Source organism: Martes martes (assembly GCF_963455335.1).
Source record: "Martes martes genome assembly, chromosome: 10".
NCBI classification, from domain to species: domain Eukaryota; kingdom Metazoa; phylum Chordata; class Mammalia; order Carnivora; family Mustelidae; genus Martes; species Martes martes.
This window is the reverse complement of record NC_137898.1, coordinates 101,880,878-101,900,328: the sequence shown is the minus strand read 5'-3', so window position 1 is coordinate 101,900,328 and position 19,451 is coordinate 101,880,878. Positions and strand designations below refer to the sequence as shown.

General features: G+C 46.6%; 1 protein-coding gene across 3 annotated transcripts in view; it reads right to left on the bottom strand.

Annotated features, from left to right (window-relative positions):
* The window catches only part of JAML (junction adhesion molecule like), a 28,608-nt gene that overhangs the window by 7,096 nt on the left and 2,061 nt on the right, over positions 1 to 19,451 (bottom strand). For all 3 annotated transcript variants that reach the window (XM_080817840.1, XM_080817842.1, XM_080817841.1), the window contains 5 exons: positions 15,299 to 15,362; positions 12,361 to 12,515; positions 10,237 to 10,462; positions 5,326 to 5,438; positions 2,848 to 3,085 (listed from right to left, as the gene is read on the bottom strand). In XM_080817840.1, the coding sequence (XP_080673966.1) occupies positions 2,848 to 3,085; positions 5,326 to 5,438; positions 10,237 to 10,462; positions 12,361 to 12,515; positions 15,299 to 15,341 (775 nt within the window). In that variant the 5' untranslated portion in view covers positions 15,342 to 15,362. The remainder of the gene's footprint in view (positions 1 to 2,847; positions 3,086 to 5,325; positions 5,439 to 10,236; positions 10,463 to 12,360; positions 12,516 to 15,298; positions 15,363 to 19,451) is intronic.

Here is a 19,451-nt window from a genome sequence, read left to right as displayed (position 1 = left end):
AATAGCACTTTACCGACAGCAGACATTGATATTAACAATTCTACCTTAAAATAAAATAACAGACGTTTTAGAGGCTTCAGATCTTTGAGAAAGTGTTTGGTTTCAAAAGCATATATGGGACAACACTCAGACCCACAGTCCTGATACCAGGTGAAGCATTTCCACCCATATGGTACCCTTCGTTCATTTCTTCAGTTTACCCTAAATATGTACATAAACACCCCTGGGTGCCAAGTATCACTAGGCAAAGAAGCTACAAAGACAAATAAGACATGATCCCTTCAAGGACGGGGACAAACATGTTGACAGAAAACCACAGACTGCTATCGGGGCCATGACAGAAGTCCATATGGGAAGTCCAAAAGGGTACCCAATTCTACGGGAAACACATGTTGAGAATTTCTCAACAACAGCGTTAAAGTTTAAAAGTCTTAAGGAAACATCGAGTTTGTTGGGCAGACAATATGGGAAAGGGGGCGCATTACACACAAGGTCTGGAGGCCCAAGGGGATGGTACTTCCAGAAATTAGAAATAGTTCCATGGGTCTGGCTCAAAGTTGCAATTGTGGGCAAGGTGGGGAATTAGGCTGGACAGATGGCAGAGTCTCGGTCATGAAGGGCCTTGATTATCCCACCCAGGAGTGTCTGGCTTTCTTGATGTAAACGATGGAGAAACCAACCACCGAAAGACTCTGAGCCCCGGGACAGAAAGTTGAGATTTGTGATTTAGAGCGATGGCACGGAGAGCTGCAGGGAGAGTGCGAGCGGGGCTGAGAATGAGAGCAGACACCAGCGGGAGGTCTACAGGCCAAGACAGAGAGGAAGACAGCTAGAGTGTTATGTAGCACTGGAAGGAAGGCGTACTCAAAGTCAGCAGTAGAAACGACAGGCCTGGTTGACCTGTGAGATTGGGGGTCATGGGAAAGGGAAGAATCAGTTACAACTCCCAGGCATCCAGCTGGGAAACTGTGCAGAGGGTGATGGCGTTGACTGAGGTGGAGGAGATGAGCCGGGGAGAGGAGTGCAGAAGCGGGTTGGGGTGTGTTGCATATGAAGTATTTGTGGACTATCTGGCTAGAATTTGGATGGGTACATAGATGGATTAGACAGGAAGGAAGGGAGGAAGGGAGGAGAAGGAGGAAAGAAGGAAGGAAGAATGAATCCAACATAGAATGTATTGTATATACAGAGAATACGGCATCCAAGACTGGGGTAAAGAAGGCCGAGGGTGGACAGTTAGAGCCATGCTGGTGACCTAAGCTAGAGCAGAGGCGGAAGCAGGAGCCAGGATGCAATGCACGAAGGAATTATTGGGAAGCGAGAGAGGAGGCACCACATATGGTCTCTGAGCAAGCTGCTTGGCTAGGTCAAGACAGAAATCGAGAACTGATTGCAGTGAAGGACACACAACTCTGAATATACTAAAAGTCACCGAGTTGTAGGCTTTACATGGGTGAATGTATAGGATGTGAGTAGTTTCTGTTTTAAGACGACGACACAGGATAAGAGCTAAAGTAGACTAGGACAGAAGGTGAGAGGAAGAGGTGAGCATATTTATAGGCTGGATGGCAGAAGCCACTAGAAAGCGTTAGTTTCCCGAGACAGGGAGAAAATGCCATGGGAGCACAGAAGTCTGGATGAGCCCGGGGTGGAAGGGAGCCTGGCGTGGTGGGACAGACAGACAGGGGAGGATGCGGGCAGCTGGAGGTAGGCCTGGAGGGGGTGGGCTGGGGGCTTGGAGGTTGAGTGAGCTCCTGCTCATAGTGTGTATTTTCTCTGTGAAATGGAAATAAGACTTCTGAGAGTGAAGAAATCCATCTGTCCTGCTTCCCCCTCCAGCTGGGACCCTTTGCTCTGTGTGTGTGTGTGTGTGTGTGTGTTAAAGATTTTATTTATTTGAGATGAAGAGAGGGGAAGCATGAGTAGGGGGGAGGGGCAGAGGGAGAAGCAGACATCCTGCTGAGCAGGGAGCCTGAAGCAGAATTTGATCCCAGGACCCTGAGATCACGACCTGAGCTGAAGGCAGCCGCTTAATGGCTGAGCCACCCAGGCGCACCCCTTTGTTATGTCTTAAAACGAGGTGCCTCCAGAGACTCGTCTCTGGTCAGAGGTAGAGGTGTGTTCCCTCCTCACCCATATCCCCACCCCCAACAAACCACAGCCAACCCCCAGCAAAGGGCTCCAGCAACAGGCAAAGTCCACAGGCCACATCCTGACTGTTAACTGTGTTACCGTTTAACTTTAAGCCCTCACTTATCAACCTCTCTGGGTCCACACAATTGAGTCTCTATTCTCCGACACACCACTGGCCTTAATGTACAATGTCTGCCAGAATAGAGAAGCTTTCATCAGAGAACACCTCTATTTTGGGTTCTGGTCCCTTCCTGTTTTCTCTCTGCTCTGTTCTGTCTCTCACCAGCTCAGAATCATTTTCCCTTCTGCTACAGAGTGTACAGCATCCAAGGAAAAAAGACTTTGGATATCAGCTCCAATCCATCTCTGAGTTCCTGTATTTTTAAATCAGTATATTAGACGGGCAGGGAGTGAGTTCTGGCGGAAGGCTGGAGTTCACCAAATATTAGCTCCCTCGTCTTTGAGGCACCCGCAGGGCCAGAACTAGAGTGAGGCAAGCAAGGTGCCTCGGGCTCCAGATTGAAGGAGTCATCACCGTGAAGGTCACTTAAGTCCAGGGTGTGAGGACTTGTGTCAGGGTCGTGGAAGTACAGCATCTCAGAGTCATGCCTCCTACAATTTTGTACCCTCGATGCCTCTCGGACCTCACCCTAGTCCTGGCCATGCCTCCCAGCTTGGAGGCCCCTCACCCCTCCCCAACCAAATGTCAGATACTTTGGGGCCCTTTCACGATCACGCGCAGCGCAGTGGTCTTCCTGAAGGTCAGGTTCCCCAGGTGGATACTGCAGGTGTAGCTTCCTCTGTCAGACTCCTTCACTCCTTGCAGCAGGATAGACGCATCATTGCGGGAAGTGTCCCCCACCAGAGTTACACGGTTCTGGAAGCGGCCCCAGTTCTGGGAGTACCCCACAGGGACACTGAATTTGGGGTAATAACGTAACACAACCTCCTCCTGGAAGGGAAAGGCAACATATGAGTTTGCAAGGACTGTGGAAGATGGGGACAGGGAAGGTGGAGTAGAGGGCTCTTGGGACTCATGGGGCCCTGTATGTGTGGGCAGTGAAGGTATGATCAGACAGTATATGACATCATGAGTCATGCACACACACGCGTGTGTAGCATGTGTAGCTGTGAAGGACACACCAAACCATGAACAACTGTCCCACTGGCAGAAAGGCATGAGGAAGAAAAGGGGACGAGGGGCATTCCTTTTTTGTACCTCACCAGTGAAAGGAAGTAAAGGTACACCTTCACTTCTTAGCATTTCCAGTTGGACTTCCAATAGGCACTTGAAACATGTCTAAAACTAAACTCCAAATTATTAGCTGGTTTAGCTCCTTCCAGTCCATCCCTTTTTGGTAAATGGCAAAGCCTTCTTCCAGATGCTCAGGCTAAAAATCTTGGAGTCACCCTTAATTCTTCTCTTTCTTAAACTCACATTGAAATCCCTCAGCAAATCCTGTCACCTCTGACTTCAAGACAGATCCGAAATCTAGCCGTTTCTCACCTCCTCCACGGTTACCATTCTGGTCCAACCCACCCCATCCCTCACCTGAATTCCTGCAAGGAGCTTCCTTACTTGTCTCCCTGCTTACTCACAACTACAGTTTATTCTCAACAAGTGAGCCCTTAGAAATAGAAGTTAAATCATATTACTTCTCTACTCCAAACCCTCCAATGGCTCCCCATTTCAACTAAAAGTACGAGGCCCTCCATGATCTGCCCCACTCCATCTTCCTCTTTGATTTCATCTTCTACTTTTTCTTCCCTCACCTATCTGGGTCACTTCACTCCATCCACACGGCCTTATTGCTTTCCTTGAGTACTGACCTCAGGGCCTTTGCACTTGCTACTCCCTTTCCCTGGGACACTCTTCCCCCCAGAAATACACATGGTTCCCTCCCTCACTTCCAGCAGATCTCTGCTCAAATGTCATCTTTTCAGGGAGGGCTCTCTGACCATCTATGTAAAACGAGAACCACAAATGTCTGTTCTTTTGTTCTCCATAGCTCTATTACCTGACATATTACATATTTATTTCCTCATTATTTTACTGTGTATCTCCCTTGATCTTAAGTCTCCCATCAAAGCAGGAGCTCTGAGTATCTGCCACATTGAGCTTAAAACACTTGTTAAATGAGTAAGTGTTGGAATTTTTAATAAAGGGAAGTAAATATTACTATTTTTAAAAGCTTTTAAGGAAAGGAAATAGGTAAACAGACAACAACATGAACAAGAAGACCTGGTCCCTAATATCTTATCTCTTGTGTTTTGAATTCACAGATCAAAATGTCCTTTCTCGACCTATTTTCTGCTGTGACTCACATAGTGGTAGACATCTAAACACATGACAAGCTCCCAGAGGTGGACCTGGGACTACATGTAATTCCCCACCCTCCACCACAACGCCACCCTTTCGCGCCCACTCAGCATATGGGAATCAAGTGAGTACAAATGACTTTTTTGTAGGGATGACTGAGAATATGTTAATAGAAAAGCTACTTTGCACCTTAATTTTTATTAGCAATAAGTGACCTGGGATCTCCCCCACAACACACCTTGACCCATGCATAGAGGACATTGCCATGCACAGAGGACATCCACCAGTCTAGTGAACTAACTTGCCACTTGCTGCTTCAGAGTTCCCACAAACCTTTCCATACCCTGGCCCCCAGGACCTACTGATCCCAACATCAAAGCACCCATAAAGACAAAGAAAATTCCTTCCATCCCATAAGTGGGGCAGTGGGACACAGAAGAAAACTTATCAAAATAATCCAAATAAAAACAAGAATACAATCATTCTTATGCCTAGCCCAGAACTTAGAGACAAGGCCACAGAAGTCATCCCCCTCCTTCTCCCCTGGACTCTACAAAGAGGGGATGGGAAAAGAGGAAGGAAACTCAAATGCAGTGGCCAAGGCACACACAAATGCTTCACGGGGATGATCTAGCATATGTGTCCCAACAGCCCTACAGGCTGAGCAGCAGCAGCTGGAATGTCATCCTCTTCTTTGTCATCTTCATGAGAGTTATTCTTCCCACCACAGAGCCGAAGCTGCCCAGCCAAGTAGCACTTCTGACAAGCTTCAAAGCCCATGGCACCTGGAGCCTAAATTCTCCCTCTCCCCACACTGTCCTGACACCGTCGGCCAGGCACTCCACTGCACACCGACGGTTCCTCCTCCTTACCTTGGCGTGCTCTCCTGATGAGAATGTCCAGTCTACCTTGGTCATGCGTTTCTCTTCTGTGCTCTGGAAAACACATCCCAGCTGAGTCGAGTCACCCACATGGACCGTGAGCTCTGGGGATAAAATGGTAACTCAAGTCAAACCCAAGGTATCGTCTACAGAAGTCAAAGAACCTTCACAAGAGCTCATGCTTAGCCAAAGCTCCTCAGCCATAAAATCAATGTCACCACTAAATACTGCACAAATTTGGGACACTTGGATGGCTCAGTGGGTTAAAGCCTCTGCCTTCGGCTCAGGTCATGATCTCAGGGTCCTGGGATCGAGCCCCACATGGGACTCTCTGTTCAGCAGGGAGCCTGCTTCCTCCTGTCTCTCTCTCTCTCTCTCTCTGCCTGCCTCTCTGCCTACTTGTGATCTCTGTCTGTCAAGTAAATAAATAAAATCTTAAAAAATAAATAAATAGGTGTCCCTGGGTGGCTCAGTGGGTTAAAGCTTCTGCCTTCGGCTCAGGTCGTGATCTCAGGGTCTTGGGGTCAAGCCCCGCATCGGGCTCTCTACTCCGCAGGGAGCCTGCTTCCTCCTTTCTCTCTGCCTGCCTCTCTGCCTACTTGTGATCTCTGTCTGCCAAATAAATAAATAAAATCTTTAAAAATCCATCAATCAATCAATACTGCGCAAATTCACTCCACAGACGAGCCAGATGATCCTGTGTGGATGAAGTAGTAGCCAGAAGCCTGCCACTCACAGGACACCCCATGAGTAAGAGAGCTACCCACACTCATCAACTCTGAGGGGTCTTCGAACTACAACAAACACTTTGTGATTCCCTTTAGTTCCCTGCTCCTTCCCCTTTTCTAGAATTTTTCCTGAGGCCCCAGCTCCAGTTCAAGCTATGCTAGAGGAAGTACAAAAAATCCTGAAGCCCCCCTTTCTATTCACCAACTTAGATACCCACATCTGCGGAACGTAAACAGGAAGTAGAGAGTTATATAACTTTCATGCTTATATATAACCCACCAGCTCTTCTAGCTGCAAAACTGATTCACAGGCGATTTTCTTCAATTTCTTATATTCTTTTTTTACAAGTTGTCTTAGGACTTGCTTAGGATAGTTCTGGCTACAGTACAGGTCACAGGACTGCTTGCGAATTAGGCCAAGACAATAGACAGTTTTCCTCTTGGTTCTTTTTTCTGTCTTAATCCCTGCCCCCACTCCCTCCAGAAGATCCCTCTCCCCCTGCTCCGGGCTCCCCAACTCCTAGGTGCTTCCTTCTGCTTATTTGTATGAGCAGCTGACCCCCATCATATGCTTATTACATAAGTCATTTTGAGGGGTTCCTGGAAAAAAAAATTAGCAAGGCATTTCTGGTTTTTCAACAATGTTCTACACAAATCAACCACAAAGTCAGTTGAGAAATGAAAGGCAGGGTGGTATTTAGGGAGACCCAAGCCTTAACAAGTCTTAACTGGACAGAATTCCTTCAAAAGCACATCGGGCAAAGCTCATGAAGGAACAAAAGTGCATAAGCTGACCTTTTCATCGGAACTGTTTCTCTGGGAGAATGTGAACTTTCTGCCCAGCAGGAGAGATGCACGATAGGAGGAAACCAAGAGAAAATATTATGAACTTGAAACTCTATGGAGGGAATCATTTTGAAAGTAATAAAAATTCACTCCAAAGAACATCAGTTGGGGGGGGAGTCCCTCTAAATCTAAAAGTACATTAAGAACTGAACTTTATTTTTTTTAATGTAGTAATAAGGGCACCTGGGTGGCTCAGTTGGTTAAGCCATTGCCTTCAGCGCACATCATGATTCTGGAGTCCCAGGATCGAGTCCCGCATCGGGCTCCTTGCTCAAGGGGGAGTCTGTTTCTCCCTCTGACTCTTCCCCTTCCCATGCTCTCTCTCATTCTCTCTCTCTCAAATAAATAAAATCTTTTAAAAAATTATATGAATACATACATAAATAAATAAAACAAGATAAAATAAAATGCAATAATAAACACTGAACGATCCTGCACCTTTCATGGTACCAGGCATGTGTCAGACACCGTGTATGTAGCATGTCAGCTAGTCATTACAGTATTTTGAGATATGTGCTGTTGTTCTCCCATTTTCAGAGGAAGAAGGTGAGAGAGCCCAAGGGCACAATGGCCCGTAAAAGGCAGAGCCAGCACATAAACCCAGGCCTGAGGGAAGAAAAGCCCAAGCTCTCACTCACTATTCTGTGCCACCTCACATCAGTGGAAGGAGAACTGATTCTAGAGCAAAGGTACAGGAAGTTAACATTATTTTTATTTACAAGAATATTGCCTATAGGGGCATCTGGGTGACTCAGTGGGTTAAGCGTCTCCCTTCGGGTCAGGTCATGATCTCAGGGTCCTGGGACTGAGCCCCGCATCCAGCTCCCCACTGAGCAGGCAGTCTTCTCCCTCTCCCTCTCCCTCTGCCCCTCGCCCCCCCACCCCGACTCATGCTCTCTCACTCCCTCTCTACTCTTTCTATCAAATAAATGGAATCTTTAAAAAATTATTTTAAAAAATTTTTAGAAGAATATTGCTTATAGTATTTAAAATAAGAACCAAGAGAAAAGGAAGTGAAGGAGTAGAAGCATAGAATGATTATAAACTGATGAGTAAACTTTGTGGAAGAAAGTATAGAGGCTTCACATGGGGGAAGACAACCTCCGTCAAGCAAGCTGCACAACTGCCCAGTGGCCACCAGGCACATTTTGAGGAGTTGGCTCTACCCCCTTTCTGGCTTGAAGGAAAAACACAGGTTGCTCCAGGGACTAGTGGGAAGTTATGTGACTAACCCTAAAATTGCTCTGGACTGTTTCCATGGATTCTCCGGTTGTGAAACTGGCTTTCAGTTCATGCCTTCTGTGTCTCTTCAAAGAGGGAACAGCTGCCCACATTGTACACCATGCTTGTGTCTGGGCAAGGCATCAGAAGACAAAGCAGAAAGGAGTAGCCCAAAGATAATCCTTGGAGAAACACCTGATTCCTTTCCTCTTTCTGGAGAAATACAGCTTTGAAAAGCAAAAGAAAAATGTCAATTGAAATCAAAGGGGGAGATGAATCATGAGAGACTGCAGACTCCAGGAAACAAACTGAGAGTTTTAGAGGAGAGGGGGTTGAGGGGATGGGTGAGCCCGGTGATGGGTATTAAGGAGGGCACGTATTACAATGAGCACTGGGTGTTATATGTAAACAATGAATCATGGAACACTACATCAAAAACTAACTAAGTACTGTATGGCGACTAACACAACATAATTAAAAAAAAAAAAAAAAAAGAAAAGAAAAGGGGTGCCTGGGTGGCTCAGTGGATTAAAGCCTCTGCCTTCGGCTCAGGTCATGATCCCAGGGTCCTGGGATCGAGCCCCGCATCGGGCTCTCTGCTCAGCAGGGAGCCTGCTTCCCTTCCTTTCTCTCTGCCTGCCTCTCTGCCTACTTGTGATCTTTGTCTGTCAAATAAATAAATAAAATCTTTAAAAAAAAAAAAGAAAGAAAGAAAAGAAAAAAAGTAGAAAAAGAAAAGAAAAAAAAAAGGTAGGAAAAAGGAGGAGAGAGGCCAGAGGCCACCTTCTACTATTCCTTCTACAATTCCAAATCCAGTTTTTTAGAAAGTGGATTCAAGTGAGGGATACTAATTCAAGAAATTCACTCATTTGGCGAATGTTTATTGATTGCTTACTCTGTGCCAGGCATGGTGTCCAGGGCTGAACAGAGGACAGAGAATACAGACCCACACGAACAGCGAAGACACACTGGATAGGTGTGGTAAGTGTCACCAACGAGGAGCACCAGGTGCTCCAAAGGAGCTCGCTCACAGACCCAACCCAAACAGCTGGGGGAGGGGAGGAGGTCCAGATTTTAGCTCCCTAGCTAGACTGCAAGCTTTCCTGAGGCCACGAACTGTTCCCTCATTGCACACTTTCAAAGAATGTAGCTAATTCTGCCGTCTTCAAACTTTTTTGAAGCAGCAGAATTCTTTCTTTAAACAAACTCTTACCTGGCAGCCCAGTGAATAAAACAGGAAAAAGAGAAAGGACTTTGGTTGCAGTTGAGGTAGGAGCCTGAGGTCCTACCTGTCCCAGGCCTCTGGGCTGTTCTCACCCTTTGTGCAGCCTACCAGGTTTGCTGAACCTTCAGGCTTCATCAGGGCACAGCTTAAAACCACAGTCTACGAAAGCCACTCCCTCCATGGACAAATGAGAAAATGAAGTCCAAAGAAGTTAGAGAGATCTCATCTTTTTTCTATCTCCAGAACTTAACACAGGAACCTACGAGATATGGACATGGCATCAGTGTGGATAACTGATGGGAAGCACCAGGGTAGAGTAAAAGGAATAGGGACTTTGTTGTCGGAGGTGTCAGGGTTCAAGTACCAGATACGCCATTTAATAAATACGTGTGCTTGGGCAAGTCACATCTAAGCCTCTCTAAGCCTCAGTGACTTCATCTGTAAAATGAAAGGATCAATACCTCCTACACAGCATTTTCACAAGGATGGACACATGTAAGGTAATCACAAAATAATCATTCTTAGGGCGCCTGTGTGACTCAGTTGGTTAAGCAACCAGCTCTTGATTTTGGCTCAGATCATGATCTCAGGGTTGTGAGATCAAGCCCCACATGGGGCTCCAAGCTCACTCTAGAGTCTGCTTGCCCCTCTCCCTCTTTTCCTCCCCATACTCCCCTAAATAAATCAATAAAATCTTCTAAAAATAATAAAATAAAATAATCGTTCTCATTATTTTTATTTAAAGAGCACCCATCAGTGTGGACTCACTCTGTTGTACATATCTGGACCAAAGGCTGGCATTCATTGAACAAAATCTATTCCCTTCCTTCTCTGCACACTAAATCTCTTGCCTCTTCACCCTCCTCCTGCCCATTCACGTACCTTTGGGTTCCTCCGGTAGTACATGTAGCACCACTGCTTTTTTGAACACCAGGCTCTCCTTTTCCAGCCGGATTTCACAGGTATAGGTTCCCTGGTCAGCGTCTTCCACATTTTGGAGCAGGAGAGAACCATCGTTGCGTAAGATGTCCCCCACCAAGTGCACACGATTCTTGAAGCGCCCCACAGGCACACTGAGGTTGGCATAATAGTACAGCACATAATCCTCCTGGAAGGCAACACAACATCGGGGAAAATCTAGAGTCACTGGCACCAGACCTAGGAGTCTGGATCCAAAAGACCCTGTTCTGTGCCAGTGGCAGCATCACTACCACCATCATCACCATTACCATCATCATCACCATCATCACCACCACCAGCACCACCATCATCATCACCATCACCACTACCACCACCACCATCATCACCACCATCATTATCACCACCACCACCATCATCATCATCACCATCATCACTTTCACCACCATCATCACCATCACCACCATCATCACCATCACCACCACCACCATCACCACCACCACCACCGTCATTATCATCACCACCACCACCACCATCATCATCACCACCATCACAAACACCACCATCATCACTACCACCACCATCATCATCACCACCATCATCATCATCATCATGATCAAAAAGTACTTGGTACCCAGTGAATAATAAGATAATAAGAATAGTAAGAATAATAAGAAATAATAATAAGAATGTGCCAGGCAATGCTCTAACTAGAACAAGGCCTGGTGCCTTATTTTATACAAGGGCAAATTGTGAAGCATAGTCATTTCTTACCGTTTAAGGTAAAATGTAATACCCACTCTGAAGACCACTCTGGGGATTCAACTCAGAATTTTTGAAAACCTTTTCTCCTGTTCACCCTATTTTCTGCCATGGCCCCTGGGCTGGATGGCACTCAAAGGCATGATGCAATCCCTCAGACTGGGAGTTGTGATAATCTCTGGCTGGTGTGTTAGCTGTTGCTCCTCCCCGTTCTGCCCTCCTCCAGGCAGCATATCACACAGCCTGAGAAGGAGTCATCCTCAGGGTGTGGTTTCCAGGCTGGGACGGAGAGCCCTGGGAAATCCTTTTTTTTTTTTTTTAAGATTTTATTTATTTATTTGACAGAGATCACAAGTAGGCAGAGAGGCAGGCAGAGAGAGAGGAGGAAGCAGGCTCCCTGCCGAGCAGAGAGCCCGATGCAGGGCTCAATCCCAGGACCCTGAGATCAGGACCTGAGCAGAAGGCAGAGACTTAATCCACTGAGCCACACAGGCGCCCCCAGAAATTCTTATTCCTACTTACGCCATGGGCCTATCCCTCTTATGATTAAAAATACTAATAAAAATTTGAGTGAGAATAGCATTATAGGAATAACATGTTATGAGCTACAGAAAGAGTATTTCAGTAGCAAACTTTGAGACCTTACTGTTAGTAACCCATTACTTAGGATGTATTTTAAAATGATCCTAAGATACAAATATCTCCATAGAACCTCTAACGAGGTTTATATACCGTTTCCCACTCCAAAGAGCTCCCATGAAAGACCCTCCCTCAGCCATGCTACATCAGCCGATCCCAACACTTGAACATTTGAAATAGCCATGAAGGAGAGAGAGGTGATGCCCGAGCACATAAATGGGGCACGGAATGCTCAAAGAATCTGGTCCTCTCCCCCACAAAAGATTCCTGTGACATCATTCTCATGCCTCTTCTGTCTAGGCCCACATTCTCACCCTTCTCAGTCCTCCCACCCATCTATACTACTCTACAAAAGGCAGACATCAAGAAAAGAAACAAAAAGAATTTTATGTGCATGTCTTCCATGACTTCTCAATGACCCAAAAGGTAAGCATTACCATTATGATAATGACCTTCATTTTCACAGATGAGGAAGGTGAAGTTCAACAAGGTTGAGTAACTTGCCCAGCTGATGACGCAGCCAAAGGGCTAAGCTAGGAAGAGGCCCAGTCCTGACAAGCTTCAGAGCCCAGACTCTTGCAACACCATCTCATGACACCTGATGACCTGGTTCTCCCTCATCCCCCCCGCTCCCTTCTCCTGACACCATTGGCCAGGGCTTCAACAGTAATATTCCCTCCTTGTTACCTTGGCGTGCTCTCCTGATGAGACCGTCCAGTCTATCTTGGTCACACGCTTCTCTTCTGTGCTCTGGAAAACACATCCCAGCAGGGCTGAATCACCCACACGGACTGTTAGCTCAAGGGAGGAAACAATCAAGTCATTGAGGCCCAAGGAATAATCTATAGAAGTCAAAGGCAAGAGGAGATATCGTTTAGACAAATAACAACAACAAAAAAAATCAGTATCAATCACTAAATAACTCTACATCTTCCCTCCCCAGATGACCCGACATGGACGACGTCCTCAGAGGCCTGTCACTCAAGCCAGCATGACATTCCCAAAGGTAAGAGAGATACCCTCTAGTTACACACAAGCCTCCCAAGTCAGAGGGGTTCTACAATCTTCGTTGTGCAAAAATGCATGTCTGCTCCCATTCTCCCAGCTGGACCCTTCCCCATTTTCTAGAATTCCTTTCTCCAAGCTCCTTTCTAAAGAAAGAAGAGAAACCCTGACATCCTCCTTTCAAGTCATGAATTGAGACATCCATAAACAGGAAATGAGATGTCTCTTGCTCCTAGTTTCCCATGGGTTCCCTATTTGAAAAGCCAATATTTTGGCTTTTTAAAGGTATTTTTGGCTTCCTTCCTCTTTTCCTTTTCTTTAGTTCCTTTTCAGAAGCTTACTCTGACTTTGCTGGCAATTCTGACTGTCCTAGAGGTCCTTGTAATTAGGCCCATACAGGGGCGCCTGGGTGGTTCAGTCGGTTAAGCATCAGATTCTCAGTTAGGGCTCAGGTCAGGATCTCAGGGGCCTGGGGTTGAGCCCCGCGTCAGGCTCTGTGCTCAGCCCAGAGTCTGTCTGTCCCCCTGCCACTCCCCCCACTCACTTGCACATACTCTCTCTAACAAATACATAAAATCTTTTTAAAAAAAGAATTAAAAGAAAACATTCTTTAAAAAAAAAAAAAAAATGAGGCCAATCCAGAACACAGCTCTCCCCTTGAATTTCCTTTGTGCTTGTCTTCTCCCCACCTTCCCATTCCAGCTTGGCCATCAGCCCTGGCTGCTCAGCCTCACGGTGTTTTACAGCATGCACCGCTCCGCTATCTGTATATTCCTCAAGGCCTTTCTCTTTTCACTAAAAGAGAAAACCATCACACGGATATTTCTGTTTTTACAAGATGTGCTCTATGCAAAGAGACAACAGCATCAAGAAAGCCACGTTTAGATGCTGGCCGGTTTATGTGGAGGACGAGCCAAGGGAACGCATGTGGGAATAAACAGAAAGCGTGCCAGCCCTTCCGTGCAAGCTGTTGGCCCGAGAGAAGACAGTTCACTTGCTGCCCAACAGCAGGCACACAGTAGGGAAGACGGAAAAGAAAACAGGAACGCTAAACCCTCCGGAGGGGCTTGTTTTGAAAGAAATCAAAATTAGCTCCAAAGCCAATCTGGAATTTTCCTGTAAGGAAGAGCTGAGCAGCCTGACGTGTGGTTAAAGGTGTAAGAAGTGCGTTTAATCTACTGCGGAGAGCGCTGTATGCGGAAGTAAGTGAAGGGCAGCTGGACAGCAGGTGCAGCCATGGGAGTGAAGAGAAGCTTCCACCTCTACAAAGGGTCACCTTTGTAGAGAAATGGCTGAAGAAATGAGACTTTCTACAAAGGAGGGCAAACCTCTCTACAAAGAAACAGAATGCCCCTTGATACCACCAAGTCATTAGCTCCAAGACTGGCTTGTTAACTCGGGCTGGGAGGTTAGAAGACTGGGCTGCTTCCCACACCTCTGAGGCAATGTCTAAAGACCCCAGAGCGGGGCGCCTGGGTGGCTCAGTGGGTTAAAGCCTCTGCCTTTGGCTCGGGTCATGATCCCAGGGTACTGGGATCGAGTCCCACATCGGGCTCTCTGCTCAGCAGGGAGCCTGCTTCTCCTCTCTCTCTCTCTCTACCTACTTGTGATCTCTGTCTGTCAAATAAATAAATAATAAAAAATCTTTAAAGACCTCAGAGCATGACAGCTGTGAAAACAAATTCTCTTAAACACATCCTATTTTCCGGGGAGGTGGGGTGGGTGTCCGTATGTCTGTCTGCCTGGGTGCACACTCTCTGTTCCCTGGAATTACAGCAAAGACATTTCTTTTTCTACTTGGCTGAGTTGGTGTTTAGGTTACTACGCCCAGGTACAAATAATAATAATAAGATGATGATGATGATGAAGGAAAATAAGAGACAATGAGAGCAAAGAACATCCTGAGTCGTTTATTCCTCCCATAGAGCTAGATCTGTGGATAAAGAGAAAAGGCCGGGAGAGAGGTGAACCACTTAGAAAGAACCGCTGAGCCACAAGCAGCAGCCCTGAGTGCAGAGGGTTCGGAGGGTTCGAGAACAAGAGAGTACACAGCCTGAGGAGGTTTTTAGACGGAAGCAGAGTTTAAGGAGAACTCTGAAGTGTCAGGAAGGCTTAGGCAGGCTTGCCCAGGGAAGGTGAGGAGAGGAAAGTTCTTGGCAAAAGAAACTGGCCCGGACTGTGAAAGAGCCCGATGTATTTGCAGAACTACAAGAAGGCTGGAATGGTAAAAGCGTGAATACGGCTGCAGGGATTCTGGGCTCTCCAGTGATTCCATTTCCTGATCTGACACTAGCTGTGGTTTTTCAAGTCACAACTGAGAGTCCGGGAATGCCGGCGAGACACTTTCTTTGTAGCCCAAAGGAAGGTCCCAGAACCCCCAGCTCAGGCCCCGGAGGCCTCCAGTGTCTAACAGAAACAGTGGAAGATTCAGCTTTTCAAGAAAGCGTTTGCTCCCCGGCTTCAGAAACAGCTGTTCCAGCAAAATGCCAAAGTTCCAGGTTAGGGTTTCCCGTTTTCAACAAACCAAGGGGGAAATGAAAATATATAAAATTGCCTTTTGAAACTGCACGAGACTTACAAGAAATCAAGCCCCCTCCTTGGTCCCTTGGTTTCTACTTACCCAGTAACACTGGCATCAGGATGAGTTTCAGTGGGCAAAACATGCTGCTCGCCAATTTTTCAATCTTTAGATAAAAGAAAACAAAAATCAGAAAACCGCATCAAGAGAAGTTTGTTAATTTAGCAAACCCACAGTCAGTGTGCCTCTGTGGGCCCAGCCTCTGTCTGAGGCTCTGGGAGGCAGCCCCGAACAAAAAGGGCAGGGTCCCTGCTCACGTGCAGTTTGAAACTGGGGGGGGGGGGGAGATGGAGGGCGAAAAAAGAGGCAAATGAATGAACAAGAAAGTGGCAGATGCTGGAATCTGCTTTGATGAAACAAAACAGAGCGGTGTTTGGAGAGTCACTTGGGGGCCGCTTTAGACTGGCTGTTAAGGGAAGATTAGACGAAAGTGGCTTTTCGAGAGGAAAAAAGCAACTAATTTCAGGATATCCTTGAGGTGACAACCTAGCCGTCCTACAACCTCAGGTTTCACACAAGCAAGAGATTACAGGAGACTCAGCATGAAAGTTTTGCCTATTTATCCAACTAAATTAAAATGGCTACTTTTTTTTTTTAAGATTTTATTTATTCATTTGACAGAGAGAGAGAGAGAGTGAGCACAAGCAGGGGTAAGGGTAGATGGAGAGGGAGAAGCAGACTCCCTACTGCTGGGGGAGCCCCATGTGGGACTCAATCCCAGCACCCTGGGATCATGACTCAAGCTAAAGGCAGATGTTTAACCATCTGAGCCACGCAGGTGCCCCCAAAATTGCTACTTTAAACATACAGAGAATGTTCAGGACATGTGGGAAAGGAGATACACAAATAAGGAGAAAATTTTCAGTCTAGTTAATTTACCAAGCCCTGTGGGAGAAAGAAGCTGCATGAAATGTCCATGTTGAGGTTTTGGGGAGTTTTGCCCTTTTTTCCTCACTTTTTTTTTTTAAGAGAGGGAGAGAGTTGGGAGGGGCAAAGGGAGAGGGAGAGAAAGAATCTTAAGTAGGCTCCGCACCCAGTACAGAGCCAGAGGTGGGGCTCAATCCCAGAACCCCAGGATCATGACCTGAGCCGAAACCAAGAATCTGATGCTTAACCAACTAAGCCACCCGGGTGCCCCGGCCCACATTTTTCTTCATTAAAACAGAAGAAGACCAGCTCCAAGGAGTTACAATCCAACCAGCCTTGGGTTCCTACCAACTACTGTGGCTGGTTTCAGTCATGACCCCTGCACCCCAAACATCCTGCCCCTGAAGGAACTCTACCTAGAATCTTCCAGAAGGAAAGGTCTCTTTTGTGTACTACCATCACAGCACCCTACCCAGCTCCGCTGGGAAGTCTAGCACATATGGTGGCCATTTTAATTTGTTAAAAATGATTACCTAAGAGAGTCCTTATCTGAGTTCTAACCAACAAAATCCTCCATCTGGAAAATCAGGATCAAACTGTTCAAAGAAGTCCCACCCTAGGTCCCACTAATGAGAGATGTCAGCTGGCCTTGCTCAACCTCGGTTCCCTTGCCCATAACATGGGAGAATAATGCGAGGATCAAATAGGATAATGTAGATAACCACGCTTTGAAAAGAAGAAATCATTATCACATAAGATTCTATTTTTCATAACCTAAAGCCAGATAGGAAACAGAATTCATTGTGTTAGAAGAGATTTGGGTTCTGAGCATCTACCCTTAGGTAGAATGGCAAATGATGAATAAGAATGAACTGGAAACTTTCAAGTTTCAATTTTTGAATCCCATCACGATATAGATATTAACACTGACTCAGATATACCAAAAGTCACATTACGTTTCCCCCAAACATAAGGACATCTGATGAAAATGAAGATCTCTCTCAAGATAGCCTCAGTCCTCTTCTGGCTCTGATGCCCATCCCACCCCACACATACATGGATGAGCATGATAAAGAACTTCCTTTATAGTGTGTCATGGTGTGAATTCACCGTATCTGGGACTTTGGAGATCCCTGCACCTTCTGGGTGTGTTCTTCTTCAGGGAGTCGGTTGTGCTCCCCTGTCTGTCCAATGCACCATCTGCTTGGAGGAGGAACAACTGACTTACAGGTCTAACACCAAACCCCAGTAAGTGTAGAATCTCAAGAAGGACCATGCATTCTTGTCTACCAGTGCCCCGGATCTGCACCACCGCAACAATAAGGTGCCTGGCGTAGGCTGGGTAAGGGCTGCTGGCTGCCAATGTGACCATCACGTTGAAATCGACTTAGATATCCTACAACCAGGCCATTCTATTCTAAGAGGACACTGGCGATCCCAAAGAGACTCTGAACCTAGTCACCAAACTCAAGTCACTCAGAGCCACACTCAACCCTTTGCAAACAAATTTTAAGAAATGTGCAAACAATCTAATGAAGAGAAGATACCATTTTTGGTTCAAAGTACTCACACGCACCATTAGAACTCTCTGTAAATGAAGAGAGGAGTAATGAATTCATGGAAAAAGCACTGAATTTCTCAAAAATTCTCCTCCTGGGTCAGACCTTCCATTAACTAATCTTTTGATCTCTGGGAAATTGTTCAATCTCCTTAACATTCACGGATCGGACTTCTTCCCCTCCTAGTTAATACAGGAGCACACTAGAACTCAGTCATTGATGTGCACTAAGTCACCGAGAGCAATGTGCCAGGAACCGCCTGAGCCCCCCCCCCCCATTGACCCATGTGATCTTCACGACAACCCAATGAGGCCTCACAGATGGGGAAACTAAGGCACACACGGGTGAAGTGATTTCCCTAATAATGCTCAGCCAGTGACAGGGCCAGGATTTAAACCCAGGCATTCCCGATCAGAACCTGTCCCCTCACGACGCAGTACTGCTCCTCATGTTTGAGAAGCTATCCCATATTTTAGGACCCAACTTCCCTGAACTTCGTTTATCCCAACAGGATGAATCTGCTCCCCTGACTGGATGTTCTTCCAGCCGCCAGCTTCCCCCAGTGAGCCCCAGTGCAGCTTTCCGATCGCAGGCTAACATGGTCTCCATAGGGACAGCTCTCCTGAGCCACGCTCACCAGGTCAGAGTCCCAGCCACAAGTTTAAAGGTGCTATTTCTCTTTCCTTCAGGGCACTTGTCACAATTTCTAACTCTCTCTTTACTTGTGTGCCTGCTGGATTAAAGTCCTGCTCTCCACCCTCACCTCCCAAGACTATAAGCTCCAGGAAGCCAAGACCTGAGCCTCTGTCCCTCTGCACGTCCAGGGCCAGCGCAGAGTGAGGCCCAGGGCAGGATCCGGGAACCACTCATCAAAACAGAGAACAACACCTAAGAGGGCCCAGGACACTTCAGTCAAGTTTCGATTTCCTTTAGTTGGCAAATATTCACAAATTCCTATCATATGTGTGGGGTGTGTGTGTGTGTGTGTGTGTGTGTGTGTGTGTGTGTATGGATGCCGAAAGCTAGGTCCTGAATGTATGTATCTGGGTAATGAAATTCAGAATTTTACATATACGCAGAATATCTATATAAATGGATCTCCGTCTTTAGAAATCCAACCAAAGCATTAGATGCTCCTTAAGCACCTTCATGAGACTCCATTTAAATTCTCAGCTTCTTCCCCAGATCCTGCCATCTCCTCAGCAGGTTTCTCGAGGTAATTCTGCACAGAAAGGCAGCTCCTATGGTGGCCAAACATTTGGACCCGAGCTCATGGTGTTTTCACAACAGAACTCCTGGCAAACGTCTTCTGTCACCCCTGGGGAGTTGTAACTAAAGGATCCCCTTTCCCATTATTAACCTTGCAGAGGAATTGTTTCCCTTGGCACAATGATGGCAGAAAAACACCTTCAGAAAAGAGACTCATGACAATGAGACTACCACACAGGATGTGAGAATGACCCCCGAATATTACAATATCACAAGACAAGACAGGGAGAGGTGCTGTCTCTGAGTGCAGCCGTTTGCCCCCATAAGGACAACCAACCACTGAGCAAACAGCAACCACACAGCCTTCCTTCCCATGGCCCGCCCCCCGCTCCCCTCTCCCTTCCCCACTCCCCACCCTCCTCCATGCTAAGTCCCCTCAGTTTACCATGGCCGCACACCTCCAGGGTCTCATTGTTTTTAGGTCTATGAATCCATGTAACCCCTCTACGGCACGAACTTCTTGAAATGCATCCTCATTTTTCCTTCCAAGACCACTTATC